Consider the following 22717-nt stretch of genomic DNA (forward strand, 5'->3'; position numbering starts at 1 on the left):
GTCCAGACGTAATTTTGGAAAAAAATATGTTAGAAGAAATCTGTTTTTGATTCCAAGAAAACATGGGGAACAAGTCTCCCTAGGGATCAAGTCTCCTTAGTCTCCCCTGTATTTCAAGATCCTTATTATTTAGGCAGTTGGTGTCCTCGACAAAGTTGTTTGGCTGGTCAAGAACTTTCAATTTATGGGCCGTATGATTTCAAATCCTTCCACTAGGAGGCGGTAGAGGGTATACACATTTTTAGTTTCGTTTATCTCAGGATCCTCAATAATTAGAAATATTGTTGCTTCGGTAAAGTTGTTTGGTAGATCAAGAACTTTCAGTTTAATAGCCGTTTGGTTTTGATTTCTGCCGCACCGTGGCGCTAGTTGTAAATTAACAAAAGCATACCAATTTTATTAATTAGGGTCTGGGACCATTTGGGCAGGAGCACCTATTTTGGGCACTTGCTGTTGTAGCTCAGTCAATTTTCAGCCAATTGATTTATTTTTTGAAATACGGTAAGATATGCACAGTATCTAGCCATGTACAAAATTTCATATCAATTGGATTGAATATGACTGAGTTATAGCAGCAAGTGCCCAAAATAGGTGCTCCTGCCCAAATGGTCCCATACCCTATCTTGAAAACATTCAATAAACCGTAACTTAGAAAAAATACTAAGAATTTTCAAATTTTGACTGATAGTTCCTCATCTTGTTATCTGTAAATGCTACAAATTTGGACTTGATTGGTTAGCTCTACACGAAGATGGAGTGCTTCAAGCAGAATACATCTTTTTGACTGTCGTTTTATTAACTCTTGTATCTTGGGACCAAGTCTAGTCTAGTTTAGTCTAGTCTACACATACACAGCCATTCATTGAAAGAATCCTGGAAAATGATAGAATCGACTACTTCCATAATTTTTCTTGTCATTATTAATGATTGCAGTACATCATAGATGCATTACAAGCATTAAAGCGGGCAGGCCTACTGTGCAGCGTTTTTAACTCAGCAATTAAGACAATGAGTGGGGACATCTCGTACCAACCGCTCAGTTCATGAAAAAGAAATACGGTGAAAATCGGTAGAGGTGACGATGCTAAGAAGGTTAGTGCCACCCCTTGGTCCTTGGTCCTTCCTGGGATGGAACACAGGTATTTACTCCGTGTCCTGGCCCTAATGCCTAGGCTTAAGCGCCATTACTCGCTCTCTGAAAATAAACTAAAACGTGATGGTCCCATGACCCCACAAAGACGGTACATTTTAACAATATTAATTAGGTTTACGATTAAGACATATTCCAAATATATATGGTCATAGATTATAGAACAATATATTATAGAACAAAGAGTAAATCAGACAGATCTCACCAAGTTTCATTTCGTCGGACGATCGTATCCAAGCCTCGATATCTATCCATTTACGGTTGCAATCTGTTGCTTCTGAAGACCATCCGACAAAAGTGGCCCACTACTTCGAACGTTCCGTGAGATTGATGACGCTCCGGCTGCCAAATGCTGTCAATTGCAGTTGTTACTGGAGTGGCACTGTGGCTTTTTGCTATGAAGCTGTGCCAGTGTTGCGAATACTCACTAGCAATAAATTATACTCACTTGCTTCTATCTCAGTCCAGAAGCATTCTATCAAAAAATGATATTTGAAGGGGTTTTAGATCGCAGTTCAATCTAAAAGTTTGCCGAATAAAGTAAAGGTCGTAGACGTATACCAAAACCGTGAGAGAGCTGTGAGTACAAGGTGAGTATAAATTACACGAATTTTACTCACCTCGTACTCACAGCTCTCTCACAACTTTGGTATGCGTCTGCGACCTTTACTTTATTCAGAAAACTTTTAGATTAAACAACAATCTAAAAGCCCTTCTAACATCATTTTTTGATAGCATGCTTCTGGACTGAGATAGAAGCAAATGAGTATCACTCTTGCAAGTGAGTATTCGCAACACTGGCTGTGCCTCTTCCGATAAGTGCTTCTTTACGGAAAGAACGATTGCACTGCAAATTTATTTCTCCACTACACTTCACACGGAAAGTAATTATCCTGAACGATTTTTATTTAATCTGCCGAGAAGAAGAACAAGTCTTGCAGAACCGTAAGTAATGCGATCCACTGTTCCCAATTTACGAAAGCACTCATAAAGCTCTTCCGCTTTGCTACGCATAGTATTTATTACAAATTCAATATTGGTTACACTTCAGCACAATCTTTTACTAATTCACAAATCGGTCAGCCGAATAGGACAGATCGGCGAAGTACTAGATTTGTAGTAATGAGCTGAATTTTAGTATGGTGAGAAGGGCGATTCTCAGTTTCTGCAATGAAATGGTGCAAAAAGCGTGGGTATTATGATTCCTTGCCTAATTTGATGCTATTTGAGCAAAACTTTGAGCAACAGTGTTGTTGTTTTCTCCATTTCTTGCAACATAAACAACAAAGTTATCCAAAGTTTTGCTCAAACAGCATCAAATTAGGCAAGGAATCATAATACCCACGCTTTTTGCACCATTTCTTTGCAGAAACGGAGAGTTGACCTTCTCACCATACTAAAATTCAGCTCATTACTACAAATCTAGTACTACACCGAACGTGCCCCATTCAAATTACACGGACACAAAAAAAAAAAAAAACTGACAGCCACATTTTTCTACACGTCCGCGCGCGCTCGTGGACTGCTGCGATCTCCTCTAACTCTTGTATCTTGGGACCAAGTGAAACAAATCAAATCAATTTTTGAACATTTATATTACTCATATGGTCTTTAATTATCATTTGATTCGAATACAATATGTCCAAAGTGAAAAAAAAGTCCAGCTAATCATTTACCAGCTCTTGCAAAATGGAAACCAGCGTCTTCTAGTGGCGAAATCTCGCATCAAATGGTAAATCCACAGCAAGTCCTTGACTCACCAAATTTTGCCGAAGAAACCATCTTTCCAAGTAATCGGGGTCCTGAGATACATTAAATTTGAAAGTTGTCAAGCGCCACTTTTTTTGTGGAACTTTAAACTATACTATCCATCAACTGTAAGTCTTTGACCAACCTAACAACTTTGCTGAAAACAGCAACTCTCGAAGTTATCAATACCCTGAGATATACGAGATGGTAATTTTGTCAGTGTTTCGTCTCTTTGGCTCTGATATCATATAAATGATTGGTTTGAGTGGCTTTTTTACAAGATCGCAGTACAATTACGATTTAAACCATTTTTGAAATTTGTATAGAGCGTAGATTTTGGCCAAACATCACCTCCTTCTCTGTCCTTCAAGAGTCTACGTAGTTTATGGAAGGGACTTAATGGTACGCAATTTATGAATGATACCTTGAAAAAGGGCTCATACACAACGAGAAAGAAATTGGTTTGGAATATAGAACTACCTTTGTCCACTGCAGAAGCCGTCCAAGCCAGAGAAATTTAAAATTTTCCACAGAACTTTTTTTCGTGACGTTACAACGCAAACTTCAACCAGGTGAAACTCAGGCGTCAGTGAACCGATTTCCTTTGTTTTAATCTCATTTGAAAGATATTCTGGAGTACAAAGACCATACAAAATTTCAAATTTGAAACTTGTTCCGAATTTGAATAAATTTCATAAATGTTGATTTTCCGTGACGTTACAACGCTTTAAAAACCTATACTTTGACCAACCATAACTCATAGTTGTAAAGTATTACAATTAAAATTCTTTGTATGCTAAAAATCTACATACATTTATCTAATAATCATGGAATACTTTTGAAAAGTCAGTGCGTTGGTGTTTAAAATACGGCAGCTTTGATGAATAGTGTGTCTAAATGCCTTAAAATCACGATTTTATTGTTAATCCTTACCATCGTTCAATAAATATTTATTGTTACATTAATATCATGTTGAATTCATTTTTGGACGACAAGAATAGTGTAGAATGTTATAAAAATGTGAAATATGCCAAATTTCAGCTTTGAAAATTGAGTATTGATGATACGGGGCCCGTAGAATGTGTCAGTAATGAGCTGAATTTTTGTATGGTGAGATAAATTCTCTGTTTCTGCAATGACATGGTGCAAAAAGCGTGGGTATTATGATTCCTTGCCTAATTGGCTTCTTTAGCGATGATGAGATTAATCCATATTCTGAATCTAGATGCCAAATTTTCATGAATTTTTAAGTCCGGGTCAAAAATCAATTTGAAGTTTGTATGGGAGCGATTTGTCAAATCACCCCTCGTCGCATTTTGTACTGGGCGGAGCTGTCAAGCGGTTGCCCAGCTGTCCAGCTGCTCAGCAGGTGATTTCAAAAAAAATCTCTTTGAAATTGATTTTACGTAACGTAAAAACGTTCTAAATACATACTGAAAAAAATCATAGTGGCTTAGAAAAAGGTGCTCTTTTGTACAAAATTAAAGAATCAATAAATACATTTTTCAAAATTTGAAAACCCAGTTTGATGCTATTTGCGCCAAACTTTGCGTTACTGTGTTGTTGTTTTCTCCATTTCTTGCAACTTAAACAACACAGTTTTCTAACGTTTTGTTCAAACAGCATCAAATTAGGCAAGGAATCATAATACCCACGCTTTTTTATGTTTTTATTTATGTGTATTTTAACCTCACGACAATACCCACGCTTTTTGCACCATTTAATTGCAGAAACGGAGAATTTACCTTCTCATCATACAAAAATTCAACTCATTACTACAAATCTAGTAGATTCTTCACTGATTGTGTCCTATTGCAGTTTTTGAGAATGCGCATTTTTAACTTGTTTTTGAGATTCCTTAGCTTTTCTGAATATGCTTAAATTGTTCACATACTCACAAAGTTTGTAAGTCAGGTAACCTAACATCACAATGTTATATCACAGACAAACAGACGTATCATTTGGAACAAATTGCGATAAAAATCATCGCCACGAAAACATAATCGCCCAATGCTAACCAGGCTGTGTTACGCAAATCACTCAGTAGGTGGCAGTAGTGAGCAAACGTCAAACAGGAGCAAAAACGATGCGAGCGCCGTGACCGAGCGATTTGCGAACTACAAAACATTTAAACTAATCGTTAAAAAGGGTAACGATGAGAAGTGAGTAGAGTGAGACGTCTGTTTGTCTGTGGTTATATCATAGACTTGGTAATATGATATATTAACACAAACGAATATATATAATAGGGGGATTCACTTAACTGCGTAAACTGATTAAACTGATTAAACGTCGCAATCACCAAGGCAATCTTTGATTATTTCATTCGCAAAATCATGAAACATTTCAAATAAGCAGAAAATCATGGCTTACGCAGCAATTTAATCAGTTTAGTGAATACCCGTAATACATAAATTCGTCTGTGATATTAAGATGAAGATATGCACAGCTTGACAGAAACTCCCTCGCGAGAAAATAAGGAAGCGATTTCGGCGATTTTCTGAAAAGTGCAAATAAAACTCAGAAATCACAACGCAAATCCTCAACACCACCGAGTGCGAGCTTGCCGCGCAGCGAGGAGTTCGTCCAACACTCATAATTACTTATTGTGTTTCTCACGTCCACTCACACTCAAAAAGCACTCGGGAGTTCAACTCCCATACATAGTGTAGTGTCTACCTAATGATTGTGTGCATAGGATATCTACCTACATAAAATACTATTCATTACAGTACCTAAATGTCTAGGTATGTTTCATTATGTCTACCTAAGGTAGTATAAACACGGGTGGTCATTGGACCACAGAGGAGAGACTGCATAAGCTTTGGACTTGTCAACATCTTTAATATTCTTCTTCTGTAGGATATAAAACATAGAAAGACTATCGAGGCGAAAATCGCACTCTAAAACCCGAAATAATCATCGGCTCTTTTTTCGTTCCCCTCTTCCTCACTCAGTTTTTATTGCCTCTCTGTTTGGGGTTCGTTCTTTCCCTCGCGACGAGGCAGAAGCAAAACACCGCTCTAGAGCATGTTGCAAAACTCTTTTAATTTCGAGGAGGATTAAATATCAAGCCTGGATATGTAGAAACCTGGCTCCGATTTTTAAGAGCACAAATCTGAAAACCCGAAAGTCGAATTGTGCTGAAAATTTCATCGATTTATTTATTACCCGTCGGTGGTGACTAATAGATCAACTTATTAACACAAACCGTTACATCCTGGATTCGCTGCAGTGGGAAAAAACAGTAACTGAACTGTTCAAACCAGGGAGAATAACTGGTCAAACCCCTGGTTCAAACCGACACTAAATTCTGTATCTATCGAATGCATCCAGTTTTTGTAACATTGTCTGGAGAATCGAATGAAAGTGGTTAAACAGACTGCACGGATCAAATAAGCAGGATATTTGGCCCTGATTCCCCTGTATTGATGCTTATTTTACCCTAATACCCCATATACATTGAGTTTTGCACTTGGTTTTGCATAAAATTAGCCCTATAACTCACATAAGAAACATATGATTGGTATATTAGGAAGCGTTAATTTGGAGGATTACGATACAAGGAATCGATTAGAAGTGATGACAGTGACCGCGCGAATGTAATTATGCTTATTTTACCCTAATTCGCCACATATATTGAGTTTGGTATGAAATTTGCTATATAACTCACAATAAACTTAACGGTGGTATGCTATGAAGGGTTTCTTTAGTGGATTATGATACAAGGGATTAATTAGAAGTGGTTTCAGTGTCCGCGCAGATGTAGTTATGCTCATTTTACCCCAATTCTCCACATACGTTGAGTTTTGTATGAAATTAGCTCCATAACTCACAAGGAAATTATGACTGGTTTGCTAAGAAGGGTTTCTTTGGCGAATTATGATATAAGGAATTGATTAAAAATGATTGCATCAGTCACCGCGTGAATGTAGGGGGATTAGGGGCATAATGGACACCCTAAGCAAATGAGTATGTTAGGCCTGTATAACAGACAAAAACTTAACATATTATCAGTTGGCTTAAAACTTCAACTTGTTTCCTACGTATTTCAATCATTTACAGCAGGTAGAATGTCATTATTGTGAAGAAATAATGAATTGTAAATCGTGTGTTTTTGGGGCTGGCAGGAAAGGTACGGGGAGAAATGGACACCCATCGGGGCATAACGGACACCTATGCATATTTTATGCTGTATCTTTGATAATATCGACCAGTTAAGTAATTTGCCTACGAAGAACAATAGGTACCACAGATATAATACTCCGTCTTAGACGAGTTTACATAACATCAAAGTTAATCATATAAATTCTAGACCAACATTTGAAAAGGGCGGAAGAGCCAAAATGTTTGACGTTTGCTCACTACCGCCATCTAGTGGCGGCCCGGCCAAACACAGTACATTTAGCATTGGGCGATTACGTTTTTGTGACGATGTTTTTTAAAGAAATTTGTTCTAAGTGTGACGTCTGTTTCTCTGTGAAATCACTTTTCAGCATAATTTGATGAAACAACTCATAAACTTATGATTTTTCCTGACGTTAGCTCAAAAATGAATTTCCACTTCTGGAAAACAATAATTTAAATAAAGGCGGATTTCCACATCTGATTTTGATCACTTCGTTTGGTTGTTCCGCCAATGATCTTGCGCCTTTGAAAAAAAGCACAAAAATGCACAAAATTGTTAACACTGTTGAATAAACAGTCGAGAACAGCATCTCGCCATTCATATTTATCAAATTTACACAAAACTTTTACCCCCACTTTTGATTAAAGTCGCCCCAAACTACTTACACCGTTATTGAAAAGCCTTCGTCAGTACGTCGTGCTTCGGCGCCCATCAAAATGTCTGAGTGGAAATCCGCCGCGCACTTATTGCTCTTGTTGCGCACGGATGGTTCTTACGCCCAATATCAAATCGTGCGTTTTTCATCGTAAAATTCAATGAAGTCGCTGACTGACTGCAATAAGTAGCGAAAATATGGCTTCAATGTCTATTCAGGATATATTTTCTCCAAAGGATTTGGATGATATGCAGGTGGTAGAGCTTCAGTGATAAAAATGTTAGCGAATGGTCTCAAATCTATTGACCGGCATAGGTCACAGCAGGTAGATTCAGCAAAAGGTGATATTGGGAACCAGGCCCGTGCACAGAAAAGGCGACAAGGGAGGGATTTTACCCAATTTTAGCCAAGGGTGAAGGAGGCCTTGTGTATAGAGTATTGGCAATGGGAGAAGTTTAACCCCAAAACCCATCCGTTGTACACGGGCTTGTTGGGAACATAATGCTGCCTGCGCTACCCCATCGGTACTGTAGCGTACTATTTTTTTTTTAACACGCATTATGGACAATGGCAGGGACAACTCCCTCCTTTGCTGTACGATACTAGATAAACTGTAAAGAGTTGTTGTTCATAGATAAGAGCTAGAATATAGATTTCAATCGAAATCTGATTTCCATTGCATTTTACTCATTGTTTTTTTTACCACTCATCGTAGGCAACGTCAAGAGAAAATTTCCTTCCTCCTCAAGTTCCTCCTCCATTGTCCACAATGTCAGATAAACTTCAATTAGTTACTTTTAGTTAAGAAAGCTTCAAAATCAATTTATTGCAGTAGATTAGGTTCAAAATCTATTGCATTCCACTAATTTCGATACAAAATTTCTTCGGGCGTAACTACAAAAGCGATCGGTTCTAGGCAGGCCGGGTGGATTCATTTGAAGTCTCCAAAATATCTTCCACATTGCTACAATATCTAAAATAAACTGATCGAATTTTATATCGACAAATGTACATACGACCTATTCAAATCGAGCTCCAGAACTGGTCTTAATTTAAGTGCAGAACTGTTAAATTTAATGTGTTATTTTTTCTGAGTGTATTCTGAATCTGCACGCCAAACTGAGCCGAAATCCAAATTTTCATGAATTTTGGAGCCCGGGAACCTATTTAAAAATCAATTTGAAGTTTGTATGGGAGCGATTTGTCGAATCACCCCTCGTCGGATACTGTACTGGGCGGAGCTGTCAAGCAGTTGCCCAGCTGTCAAAAGGTGATTTGAATAAATATTTTTTGAAATTGATTTTAGATATGAAAACAAAGTTCTAAAAATCTGAAAAAAATCATGGAGGCTTAGAAAAAGGTGCTCTTTCGTAATAGGCCCGAACGCAATGCCGACCGAAACGGAACGGGAACGGAATGCGGAATGCGGCAACGGAATGCGGTTCGTACTAAAAAAAAAAATCCGCGGCGGTGCCGCTGCGGCAAAACGCAATGAGTGCGGTTTTTTTGCGGATTTTTTCAAAACAACATTAGTTCTCTGAGAATGTTTATGATTCCGGGACGAAGCAAATTTTCGGAAAGGTTTTTGATTCCGGGGAGGATCTCCAGTACCAATACTGAGACCAATACAAGAAAGAAATAGGTGATTCTGGAAGCAGAAATTTCAAGGAAAATCCGGTAGTTGATCCTCCAGGAATTCCTCAGAAGTACTTCCAGTAGCTCGAAAATTTCTGCAGGAGTTTCTCGAGAATTTCTCCAGGAATTAATCGACATTTTTTCAATGAGTTTCTTTGGAATTCCTCCAGGTCTTCCTCGAGAATTTCTCTAACATTTTCTCGGCATTTTCTTATAGAAGTTGCTAGGGAATTCTTCTAGGAGTTCCCAGGAAACTCCTCCAGGACTTCCCCAGATATTTCTGCAGGAGATCCTCGGGAATATCTCCAGGAGTTCTTCGGGAGTTCCTCCAGGAGTTCTTCCAAAAGTTTCTCAGTTTCTCCATCGAGAATTCCTCCAGCAGTTCCTCGGGAATTTCTCCATTGTTTCCTTGAGAATATCTTCAGGAGTTTCTCGGGAATTCTTCCAGGAGTTCCATGGAAGTTGCTCCAGAAGTTCTTCGGAAACACCTCCATAAATTTCTCGGAAAGTCTTTTGAGAGTTCCTCGTTAATTCCACCACGATTTTCTTGGGAATTCCTTCAAAATTTCTCCAGTAGTTCCTTGGGAATTCCTCTCAGGAATTTCTCCAGGAGATTCTCGAGAATTCTACTTGTTGTTGTTTGGGAATTTCTTCATGAGTCCTTCGGGAATTTCCCTGGAGTTAATCCAGGAGTTATTACAGTTCCTCCAGAAGCTCCACGGGAGTTCCACCAGGATTTCCTCGGGAATTTCTCGAAGAGTTCCTAGAAAATTTCTGGAGGTTTTTCCTGCCATTTTTCCCAGGAGTTACCTGTCAATGCATCCAGGATTTCTCAGGAAATTCAGGAGTTCCTCGGGAATAATTCCACCAGGAAGTCCTTCGTGGATTCCTCCAGGAAGTCCTTCGTGGATTCCTCCAGGAAGTCCTTCGTGGATTCCTCCAGGAAGTCCTTCGGGGATTCCTCCAGGAAGTCCTTCGGGGATTCCTCCAGGAAGTCCTTCGGGGATTCCTCCAGGAAGTCCTTCGGGGATTCCTCCAGGAAGTCCTTCGGGGATTCCTCCAGGAAGTCCTTCGGGGATTCCTCCAGGAAGTCCTTCGGGGATTCCTCCAGGAAGTCCTTCGGGGATTCCTCCAGGAAGTCCTTCGGGGATTCCTCCAGGAAGTCCTTCGGGGATTCCTCCAGGAAGTCCTTCGGGGATTCCTCCAGTAAGTCCTTCGGGGATTCCTCCAGGAAGTCCTTCGGGGATTCCTCCAGGAAGTCCTTCGGGGATTCCTCCAGGAAGTCCTTCGGGGATTCCTCCAGGAAGTCCTTCGGGGATTCCTCCAGGAAGTCCTTCGGGGATTCCTCCAGGAAGTCCTTCGGGGATTCCTCCAGGAAGTCCTTCGGGGATTCCTCCAGGAAGTCCTTCGGGGATTCCTCCAGGAAGTCCTTCGGGGATTCCTCCAGGAAGTCCTTCGAGGATTCCTCCAGGAAGTCCTTCGGGGATTCCTCCAGGAAGTCCTTCGGGGATTCCTCCAGGAAGTCCTTCGTGGATTCCGGCGGGATTTTATTCAGGGATTTCTTCAGGAATTCTTCCAGGGATTACCCCAGGATTTTTTTCAGAGATTTCTCCAGGAATTCTTTCAAGAATTCCTCCAAGAATTCTTTCAAGAATTCCTCCAGGAATTCTTTCAAGAATTCCTCCAGGAATTTCTCTAGGAATTCTGTCAGGAATTTCTCTAGGAATCCTTTCAGGAATTCCTCTAGGAATTCTTTCAGGAATTCCTTCAGGAATTCTTTCAAGAATTTCTCCAGGAATTCTTTCAGGAATTCCTCCAGGAATTCTTTCAGGGATTCCTCCAGGATTTTTTGCAGGGATTTCTCCAGGAATTCTTGCAGGGATTCCTCCAGGAAATCTTCCAGGAATTCCTCCAGGAAATCTTCCAGGAATTCCTCCAGGAATTTTTCCAGGAATTCTTTCAGGGTCTCCTTGGGGTCTCCTCCAGAAATTCTTTCAGGGATTCCGGAGGAATCTCCGGAGGAATTCCTGGAGGAATTCCTGGAGGAATTCCTGGAGGAATTCTTGGAGGAATATCCGGAGGAATTCCTGGAGGAATCTCCGGAGGAATATCTGGAGGAATCCCCGGAAGAATTCTAGGAGCAATCTCCGGAGGGATTCCTGGAGGAATCCTCGGAGGAATTCCCGAAAGAATCCCCGGAGGTATTCCTGGAGGAATCCCCGGAGGAATTTCTGGATGAATCCCCGGAGGAATTCCTTGAGGAATCCCCGGAGATTTTCCTGGAGGAATCCCCGGAGGAATTTGCTGGAGGAATTGCTGGAGGATTTTCTGGAGCAATCCCCGGAAGAATTCTTGGAGCAATCCCCGTAGGAATTCCTGGAGGAATCCCAGGAGGAATTCCTTGAGGAATCTCCGGAGAAATTCCTGGAGGAATCCCCGGAGTATTTCCCATAGGAATTCCAGGAGGAATCCCCGGAGGAATTGCTGGAGGCATCTCCGGAGGAAGTCCCATAGGAATTCCTGAAGGAATCCCCGGAGGAATTCCTGGAGGAATTGCTGAAGCAATCCCCGTAGGAATATCTGGAAAAATCCCCGGAAGAATTCTTGGAGCAATCCCTGGAGGAATTCCAGGAGGAATCCCAGGAGAAATTCCTGGAGGAATCCTCGGAGGAATTGCTGGAGGAATCCTCGGAGGAATTCCCATAGGAATTCTTGGAGGAATCCCTGGAGGAGTCCCCGAAGGAATTGCTGGAGGAATCCCCGGAGGAATTTCTGGAGGAATCCCCGGAAGAATTCTTGGAGCAATCCCCGGAGGAATTGCTGGAGGAATCCCCGGAGGAATTTCTGGAGTACTCCCTGTAAGGATTCCTGGAGCAATCCCCGGAGGAATTCCTGGAGAAATCCCCGGGGGAGTTCCTGGTGAAGTCCCCGGCGAGGTCCCCGGGGGAATTGCTGAGAAATTCCTGGAGAAATCCCCGGGGGAATTCCTGAAGAAATCCCCGGAGGAATGCCTGAAACTTTTGGAGAAATTCCCGAAGTACTGCTGGATGAATTCCCGAGGAACTCCTGAAGGAATTCCCAAGGAACTCCTGGAGAAGTACCCGGGGGAATTCCTGGGGAATCCCTGGAGAAATCCTCGGGGGAATTCCTGGAGAAATCCTCGGTGGAATTCCTGGAGAAATCCCCGGGGGAATTGCTGAGAAATTCCTGGGGAAATCCCCGGGGGAATTCCTGAAGAAATTCCCGGAGCAATTCCTGGGGGAATCCCAAGAGGAATTCCTGGATGAATCCCCGGAGGAATTCCTGGAGGAATCCCAGGCGGTATTTCTGGAGGAATTCCTTGAGGAATCCCAGGAGGAGTTTCTGAAGGAATCCCAGGAGCAATTCCTGGAGGAATTTCTGGAGGAATCCCAGGAGGAATTCCTGGAGGAATCCCAGGATAAATTCCTGGAGTAATCTCAAGAGGAATTCCTGGAGGAATCTCCAGACGAAACCCCGGAGGAATTCCTGGAGGAATCCCCGAAGAAATTCCTAGAGGAATCCCCGGAGAAATTCCTGAAGGAATCCCCGGTGGACTCTTGAAGGAATCCCCGGTGGATCCTGGAGGAATCTCTGGAGAAATCCCCGGAGAAATCTTCGGAGGAATCCCCGGAGGAATTCCCGGAGAAATTCCTGGAGCAATTCTCGGAGGAATATCTGAGGAATACACGGAGGATTTTCTGGAAGAATCCGAATCTTCGGAGGAATTCCTGAAGGATTCCCCGGAGAAACTCCCGGATTCCTGGATATCGAGGAGTAATTTTCTCGGGAATTGCTCCAGGTGTTCGTCTGAAATTCCTCCGGGAATTCCTCCAGAAATTTTAGTTGAGCTCCTGGAGCAATTTTCTGGGATCTCCAGGAAGAATTCTCAAGAAACTCCTGGAGGAATTCGCAAGGAACTCCTGAAGGAATTCCCATGGAACTTCTGAAGGAATTCCCAAGGAACTCCTGGAGGAATTTCCGAGGATCTATTCAAGGAATTCTCAAATAATACTCCTAGAATTCTCAAAATACTACCGGAGGAATTTCTGAGGACTTCCTTGAGCAATTCCAAGAACTTTTGGAGGAAGTCTTGATCAACTCCCGGAAAATTTCCCAAGGAAATTCAGGAAGAATTCTTTAGGAAATTCTTAGAGAAATTCCCGAGGAACTCTTTGAGGAATTGCTGAGAAACTCCTGGAGGAATTTCCATGGAACTTCTAGACAAATTTCCGAGTACCTCTTGGAGAAATTTCCGAGGATCTCCTTGAGGATCTTTGGGATTTCTGAAGGAATTCCCATGCACATTTTGAAGGAATTCCCAATAAACTCCTGGAGAAATATCCTGGGAACTGCTGGATGCATTAACAGATAACTCCTGGAAAAATGACAGGGATCAGAAATTCCTGAGGAACTCCTGGTAGAACTCCCGTGGAGCTACTGGAGCTTTTGGAGAAATTCCCGCAGTACTGCTGGATGAGTTTCCTGGAGGAATTCTCGAGAAGCTCCTTGAACTTCCGAGGAACTCCTGGAGGAATTTCCGAGGAACTCCTGGAGGAATTTCCGAGAAACTTCTTGAGGAATTTCTCATGAACTCCTGGAGGAGGAATTCTCGAGGAACTTTTGGAGAAATTCCCGAAGTACTGCTGGAGGAATACCCGAGGAATTCTCAAGGATCTCATGAAGGAATTCACGTGGAACTCTTTGAGGAACTCCTGAAGAATTCACGAGGCAGTTTTAGAGGAAATCCCGAATTCCTGGAGGAATTACCAAGAAAGAACTGTAGAAATTTCCAAGGAACTTTTGGAGAAATTTCCGAGGTACTGCTGGAGGAGAAATTTCTGAGGTACTGCTGGAGGAGAAATTCTCGACGAACTTCTGGAGGAATTTCCGAAGAACTCCTGGAAGAATTCGCCAAGAACTTTTGGAGAAATTCCCGATGTACTGCTAGATGAGTTCCCGAGGAACTCCTGGAGGAGGAATTCTCGAGGAACTCCTGGAGGAATTTCCGAGGAACTCCTAGAGAAATTCTCGAGGAACTGCTGTAGAAATTTTCAAGGAACTAAGGAACTCCTGGAGGAATTCATGTGGAACTTTTTGAGAAACTCCGGGAGAATTCCCGAGGAAGTTCTGGAGGACGTCCCGAGGAACTCCTGGAGGAATTCTCGGAAACTCCTGGAGGAGTTTTTGTGGAACTCGAAACTAGTGGGATTTCTATGTCAACTACTAAAGGAATATTTGGTAATACCTCAAGAAACTCCTGCAAACATTTCTGGAGGAGCTTCAGTGGTGGCCCACCACTGGTGGGAGCTATGAGAGTTTGTCTCGAACTAGCTTCCGCGATTGTGGCTGCCCTCGAAATCTCCAGTTTCCTATAATTCCCAGCGTTCCCCTCATAATTACCATCCAAACATTAGCTACTAAATCAGTTTGTTGCTATAATAATCAGCTTTGTGTGAATCAGCTTTCTAATACCTCTCAGAATCTGGATCTCTTCAAGATAACTAACTCTTTAGCAAACTTTCTTCGTGATTTTGTCATATGTCTCAAAGTAACAGCAGCACTTCTGATTTGACTACCACCGGATTCTCCAGCTCGCCTCTAGGATTTCTCTTGATCTTTCTCAGCTGTCTTTAGTATTTTCTGGAATTGCCTACCAGATGTGCCCTCATGGAATAGTAATTTTGCTCTAGCCACTCACTAGCATGCTTCAAAATTTATCAACTTTTTTCCGGTATTTTCTGCTTTCGATTCCGATAACTTTCTCGGAACGATGAGCTTTCACCCGAAATTCGCATACCTCAGAATCAAAATTCCATCCAAGCAAAATGTAAACAAAAACAAAACTCATCGGCTACCGCATTCCGCAACCGCAGATTTTGAAAATTTTCAAAAAAAAAACGCGGTTTAGTACTTTTAGTACACCGCTGTTTTTACCGCGTTTTTATCATTGCGTGCAATCCGATCTGTTTTCATGCAGTCAAAAATAAATTTGACAACCGCATTCCGTTCCCGTTCCGTTTCGGTCGGCATTGCGTTCGGGCCTATGAAATCGGAAAACCAAAACATTTTTCTTAATTTAAAAACCCAATATCGATACATGGAGAGTCGACTGTATTATGGTGCAGAGAATCTTTGGTTGGAGTCTCCGCTGTGATGTTTGCTATAAATTGCTATAAATTTGAATTTGACGTTTTATCTTCACTAGATCAGTTTAATGTTGTCATTGACCAATCCAAATTCCTGTCAAGCTGTCAACTGTCAAGCCATCTTTTTCGCTCTGCTGGTTCTGTGAGCTGCTACGTCGTGGGTGCGAAAGAAAAGGCATGCGTTTTTCACTGTTTTTGCCTGAGCGAATCTGTCAAAAGTGCGTTCTCGACTCGCGGCTGACGACGGTGGTGCACAAGAAAAACAAGTTTTTTTTTCTGCGGCTGGCTGCTGTTGCTCTCGACGGTGTGTTGAAATTTTTTTCTATTTAGAATTGACAGCTAAATGGTCTGATTTCTCGCGGTGTTTGTGTTGTTTGGTGAAGGGTGAAGAAACCGAGGCGACTGTGTGTTGTACAATATTTTTGTGTGATTCGGCTGGTTACGGTGGGATTGAAATTAGTGCGTTTTCCGAAAAGTTCGAGCACTGCATCCCGTGAGAGTTCTGTCCGTGGCGAGTTTTTTCCCCGGGGCCAAAGTGTTTGCGTTCCGTCGTTGTTAGTGTCGTGTTCAGCTGGACCCTCCGATTCGCAGCAAGCTGGAAAACATAGCAAAAGTTGACGGCAGTTCTCCGAATCTACACGGCTAGTCTCCATCTTTATTTTGCATTTTTCTCGTGTCAGATTTTTTCCCTTCCCTGATGGTAAAGTGTTTACGGAAAAATTGGTCAAGTGTGAGGAAAATTTCTGACGCTCGGGGAATGGTGATGCTGGCTGACGACCGAATTCCGATGCCGGAGTGTGAACCAGGTCACCTGTGAGCGCTGGCGTTACGTAATTGAAACGAGAACCTAATTGGATTTCGGGGTCCTCCTGTTACTGGACTCCTCTGGCCGTCCTCCAGCGGTAGCCGGAAGAACCCGTGAGAGCGATTGTGTGTGGGCAAAATCATACGAAGGTAGGCGACGTTGCAAAAGCGAGTGATCCCGATATCGCCAATCACCCAAGCAGGGAAGGCCTCTGTTGTTTGGTCGTGTACTACAGAAGTCGAAACAAAAGTGACGTAGGAGGAAAAGCGGATTGAATTGCATATTTACAAACACACTCGATGACCTTTGTGCTTCGCTAGTGGGGGCGAGAGAAAGAGAGAAGTTGAGTGGGAATTACTACCAAGTGACAAGTGTGAAACTATTCAGACGGATCGAGCAGAAGGAATCCCGGAATTGGAGAGTGATTGAATAGTATTAGCGGAATCTGTTTCGTTGGTCATCATCCCCGGACCGGATAAAAGGCGCAAGGATGGCGTTCAACGAGGTAAGTGTGAATGACCTCTAAAAAGTTCAAGCAAACGAATAGACTGGCTTATGCTGTGCTTACTGTGAAGGACTATTACTTACTGACTGCAAGTTGCATTCTAGGCATTCCATGATAATATTTGGGGTAACACTTGGAATTATGGGCAACACTGTATGAATCCCTGTAGAAACTTCAGAAGTAATTTAATGAGATAAAACTGGGTTATTACAAGAAGCAAAACTCCTGAAGGAAATCCCTGAAAGAACAAGGGGATTCCATGGGGTCAGAAACTCAGGTGTTCAAACTAAAACTTCTCATTGATTACCAAAAGATTACCATTCAGAATTGTATTAGATAACCTAGAGGAATTTCTGAATGAATCCCTAGGGAAAGTCTAATAGTAGTGCTAGTCCTCCAAGGGCTGGAAGTCTATATAATAAAGATAAATCAATCAATCAAATCAATAGTAGTGCTGGAGGAATTTCGAAAGAAACCTCATAGGATTTCTAGGTATAACTTTAAATAATCCTAAAAGATTAGTTTAGGAAACTTGTTGGCCGACCTCCGAAATAAAGAAAGTTTACACTTTCGCAAAAGAAAAGACTACGCGCGATGTTACTTAGGACTATCGTATATTTGGTGTTTCTCTCGGAAGGTTTACTTATTGACTAAAAAGTATAACATAAAAACAAATAACATATACTTCTGCAATGCTCACCGTGGCAGTGTTGCCAGTTTATAACCCGGGTAGAGCTTAATGGCAAAAGAATGGCAAATTTTACCATTAAAACAGAATGTTTGAATGGCAAAATGTGTTATTTGTTTGTTTGAAATAAGAGTTAAAATAACAAAAATAATAACAAAATTTTGGTAGCAGAAAAACATAAAAATAACTTATTTTGCCATTGTAATAACAAAGTAATGGTAAAGCATGCGGATTAAATTGACGAACAAAATAAGTTATTATTGAGATATTGATAACACAATAAGATCCAAAATAACTGTTATCGGCGAATAACAAAATATGACATTCTTGAGTTATTGATAACAGAATAAGAACAAATTTAGCTGTTTATGTGGCGATCAAAATAATGGTAGGTTTAGTTGTTCAAATTCAATTTTAAAATAATGGTAGATTCAGTTATTATTTCAAAGTAGCAGAAGAAAGGTAAAATGAGCCATTTCTTTTTTTTTCTTCAATAAAATTCAATCAATGTAAAAACAGTTTTATTTTGTGGAAATTAAAAACTCAAAACGAAACGAACTTAAAAATCAAATTCACTCTGATGAACGTAGCCACCTTTATGCTTGAAATCAGTAACAAATTTTGAAAACGACGTATAATCAATGATGTAGCATTGATTATACGTCGTTTTCAAAATTTGTTTCTGAAATATACAATATACCTAATAGTTAATGGTATATTAAGAGTAAAATATGTTATGCTGCCTAATGTTTATAAATAATTTCTCACAATATCAAAATAATGGTAAATTTAGCTAGGAATGTAAATTATGTTATTGTTTTGATATTTTATACAATTCATTATAAAAGGTGCTAAATTGCAAGTTTTATCATGATAGTAATTTTTGTTATTGATGTGTTATTTCCCTGGCCAAGTTCGCAGGGGTTGACGGTATTAAAGTGAAGGAGTTTCATTTTGATTATTGTAATGTAGTGTTCTTTAGTGAAACATATCACCTTTTTAACACTTTAATGCGCCTCCAACGGTTCATCACGAACCGGCTGCTGCAGATGGAGTATGGCTGATCATATGCATCAGACATGCTCGATAAACACGGAGGAACCGCCGGGGCTCAGTAGAGTCTATTCCCAAGCAATAGTTCAAAGTCGGTTGGATTTGAGAAGGTTTTAATGATCGTTGAAAATCCTAATAAAAGTATTATAGGATTTGTGATAGGTTTTGGAACCTTTTACAGCCAGCTGACTTCAAAATGTTGTTTGGGCTCTCTTTTCCACGTTTATCGGTTGATTTTGATTAGTAAATTATTAACGTCATAGTCGCTTTTTAGAATTTTTACGATGTTAGTTGGTCATATTTTCTTTAAATAAAGCAATTAAAATCGACCGAAGAATCAATAGTGGGAAGGAGATTTGCAGCACTTAATTGTGCTGATAGATTCAAAGCTAACGTGCGAACATTTAAACGCATTGTTGACGTCAATGCATTCGACGTGACATTTTGGACAAAAACTGACTGCTTTTTATTAACTGAACAACGTAACTTGCGTATGACTAGGTTGACATTTCTAGGCTACGCTTGAGAAAATGACATGGTTTATCTAGGTAGGACCGATAGGACAATTGAACGAATTTGAACATTTTTCATAGTATTTGTAGGGGGACGAATACATAATAGTTGACAAGCAATTGTTATTATTTAAAAATTTTATTGCAACCAACTGACCAACTTGACGTATTTTTGAATTTCTCTTAGATGGTATTTTGACACCAACAGAAAAATATCAGAAGTTCAGTTGCATGTTCTTGTGGGTTTTGGACCGATGACAATTTAAGGACACAAGAGATGAACACAGAGAAGTAGAAAACGATTAGCGAAATCAAGAAAACAATTTGACACAGGACACGACAATTGACTTAACGAGAAGAAAACCATATTGAACCATACTACAAAATCGAACAAGACGACAAACACAAACCGTGTGACCATAACACTACATAGGCAAATCCTGACTGACTGACCAATTGAAAACTTTCCAATCTTCTACCGTAACTTTTTGAGTCAGTCTGCAACAGTGTATTAATGGATATCATTTTCCGCGTACGGCTGGCAAACTGCTTCTGAAAGATTACGTACTCTTTCCTATCTTCGGGTCTAGTGTAGAGGTTTCAACTCTATTCAGAGTGCAGCTAGAAACCTAGCAAAAAAAGTAATTTTTGTTATTGATGTGTTATTTAGCATTATTCATGAATAACATATCAATGACAAGATTTGCTATGATTGTATATTTTGCTATTGATTAGCTATTTTAAGTTTTTCATAATAACAGAAGAATGGCAAAACAAGATATGATGGCGAAATCAGTTATTATTTTGTCCTTTGTTTGCCATTAGCCTCTACCCGGGAAGGGGCGCTCACTGTTCATCCAACAAAACTTAGAAGAAACTCAGAAAGAAATGTGAGAAGAACTTTTTGGAGTAGTTTTCGATGGTACTCTTGAAAAAATTCCAAAAAAAACTACTCGAGGAATACAGGACGAAACATGTGAGTGAACTTTTGAAGGAACTTCAGAAGGAACTCCTTGAGAAATCTCAAAAACAAAAGTTTTTTCAATGTACCACTAGAAATAAGCAGAATCGAAAAAAAAAATGCTTGGAAAAATATGAGAAACTATAGTTTATAGGTACTATAGTATAAACACAGAACTAGATTTAATAACGTATGGTTTATTGAACAGTTGGTTTGAAAATGACAACAAAAGGTAAAGGTCAAAGAAGCAGGATTGCTGATTATCTGATTGGTTGACCGATTGCTTCTGACTTCCGGGTTGCTCAATCGTTAAGTCCTAGTTTCCTTCGCATCTCGTGAAGTCATCCAAGGACTTGGTGAAAAGACCAGCTAATTGTTCTTGACCACCGACCACCGATTCAGTCTCTATTGTCCTCAAAAAAAAAAGGTTACTGGTGTCATCGGATCTTTAATGGTTATATCTTCAATAACTCCGGCCAATCAAAGCGCCACTGCAGCGGGTGCACTCAAGGCGACGTATTCGGAATCATTGAATACATTGAATACATATCTGGTCACCGATTTTCGGTTTTCATTATCACCCGCATAAACGATAACCATAAGATGTACTTAATCACCCATTTGGGATACAGTTCGAACAACATGCGATATAGTTGAACCGTCTATATTACGGTTCGTGTATGGTGTTGGTTTATTAGGGCACCTGCACAGTCAGCACCAGCAAATCCAATCAGCGGCTTGCAGAGCGGAGAGCAGAGAGGTGAGAGTTGTCAAAAAACGTAAATAAAACGACGCACAATGGGATAAATATGGGCAATACTGGACAAAGCATGAAATTAAATTAAGTTTTGAAATATTTTTTGAGAATAAGTTTTGCCGGTAAGCTGAAACACTCGAATGTGTGCAAAAACAATCGAAGGCGTGCTTAAAGATGTGATTGCTAACTTAGTATGGTTTAGTTTGCAAATTTTTGTTTGTTTCTTTGACCAAGTTAGAATGCACTGTGCGCCGTGTAGTTTGTTTTGTTTGAGTGGGTGGTTGAGAGGGTGATTTGAGTGAGAAACAGGCTTTTTGTTATGATCTCTAGCAACCTTCACCTTAAGCCAAGATCCGAAATTTTGCACGACCCTAGCCACATACGCCTGTTGTGAAAGTTGAAGAGTTATAGCTTCACGATTGTATGCAATTTTCATCTCAAAGAATACAGAATACAGCATCCGCTCGATAACTGACTGCTGTTTAACTGGACTGCTTTTTAACTGGGCCGAGCGCCCTGGACTAAAGTCCAGGTAAAAAGCAGTTGTCCGTCAAAAATAAACGAATTTTAGCCTCACATTTTGCAAATCAGTAAACAAAACAAAATATAACAATAGCCTCCGGCTCCGGGAGCTCAGTCCAGTTATCGAGCGACGCCCGCTAACTGAACTGTCGTCAAAGCCCAGTTATCGAGCGGAAGCTGTACTGTTGAAAGTTGCTGTTTCAAACGAATGATGAACTTCAATTTTTTACGTGTCATCGCTTTACTGCGCTGTCATAGTACCGCGTCAAAGTGAGAGTGGGAGTGCGCATCCAAAGAATTTTCGTGGATTTGCTGTTGTTGATCTTTTTCTTTGTAGCTTCGCACACGCGCAATCTCACTCTCACGCGTAACTATAGCGGTGCCTCTAGGGTCGATTTCTTCACTCTGGCTTGAGCGTTAAACCAAGTTTAACTATATGGGTAAGCCTGGGCTTACCGGTTAAGCCGAGGTGAAGAAATCGGCCCTTAGATGTTTAAAAAGCAGAGAAGATAATAAATAGGCCTAATCAGAAGACGTTTAAAATCAGCTGATTTTGGGGGACTTTGACAGTTCTCCTTTGAAAATGACAGTTCAGCGTTTGCGCCTTTGTTCGGCAGTTGTAAACAGTGGCATACACAGACTTGTCAACTGAAAAAGCCTAAGAGGCACAAAAAATAACAAAGAAGTCGCAGCGATTACTCTTTATCCCAACTGAACAGATAATGGCATCATCTCGAACAATTTTTGTTGGAGACAAAACAAAAGCTAATTTTTTTGCGTACTTTTCAACTTGTGAATAATGGATTATTACCAACCAAAAATCGAAACTGTTTGATGGAAAATCTTCAACAGCGTTGCAGTGTTTACCGACTCGAAGTAATAGCTCTAAAGTCGCACGGCAAGGATTAAAAGTATCCAAACTCGTAGCAAGACTCGTGGTGTACGATCTTTATCCTATTCTGTTCAAGTTGGGACAAACTTATGTCGCAACAAATGCAGGTTGCGACATTGTCGTTATTGTTGCGCGATGGTTGAATTTTGATTCAGTGATAAACAAAACAGTCATCGCGACGAGATCGGTGGAAACCTAGCTTGACCATTTGACTGTTGATTTTATTCGTTCTGGCAGCACGGCGATTGTTTCAACTGACTCTGAGACCAAAACCATGAACACTCCTTTCTCGGCATTACTACCAACCTCTCAACAATTTAAATACACTGAAACGCTATATACATTTAACCTCTTTTTTTCATAACAATAGGTCCAAGCAAGAATTAATACTAGTTATTTTTAGTTACACAAACCCATGTATAAACCATTTGTTCTTAATATACTTAAACAGCCTATCTGGCATACTTTATGGGGTGGGTGGCAACCGTACAGGGTGCGGCAGGAAAAAATGCGAAAAGTTCAAGGCACTATTACACG

The 22717-nt window shown here is 40.6% G+C and overlaps 1 protein-coding gene across 1 annotated transcript in view; it reads left to right on the forward strand.

Moving 5' to 3' along the window:
• Positions 1-15790: 15790 nt before the first annotated feature.
• LOC109404231 (serine/threonine-protein kinase 24) overlaps positions 15791-22717 on the forward strand; it is a 261291-nt gene continuing 254364 nt past the window's right edge. The window contains exon 1 of the mRNA XM_029869084.2: positions 15791-16795. Within this exon, the coding sequence (XP_029724944.1) occupies positions 16781-16795 (15 nt within the window). The 5' untranslated portion in view covers positions 15791-16780. The remainder of the gene's footprint in view (positions 16796-22717) is intronic.

The sequence above is a fragment of the Aedes albopictus genome, chromosome 2 (genome assembly GCF_035046485.1).
Source record: "Aedes albopictus strain Foshan chromosome 2, AalbF5, whole genome shotgun sequence".
NCBI classification, from domain to species: Eukaryota; Metazoa; Arthropoda; class Insecta; order Diptera; family Culicidae; genus Aedes; species Aedes albopictus.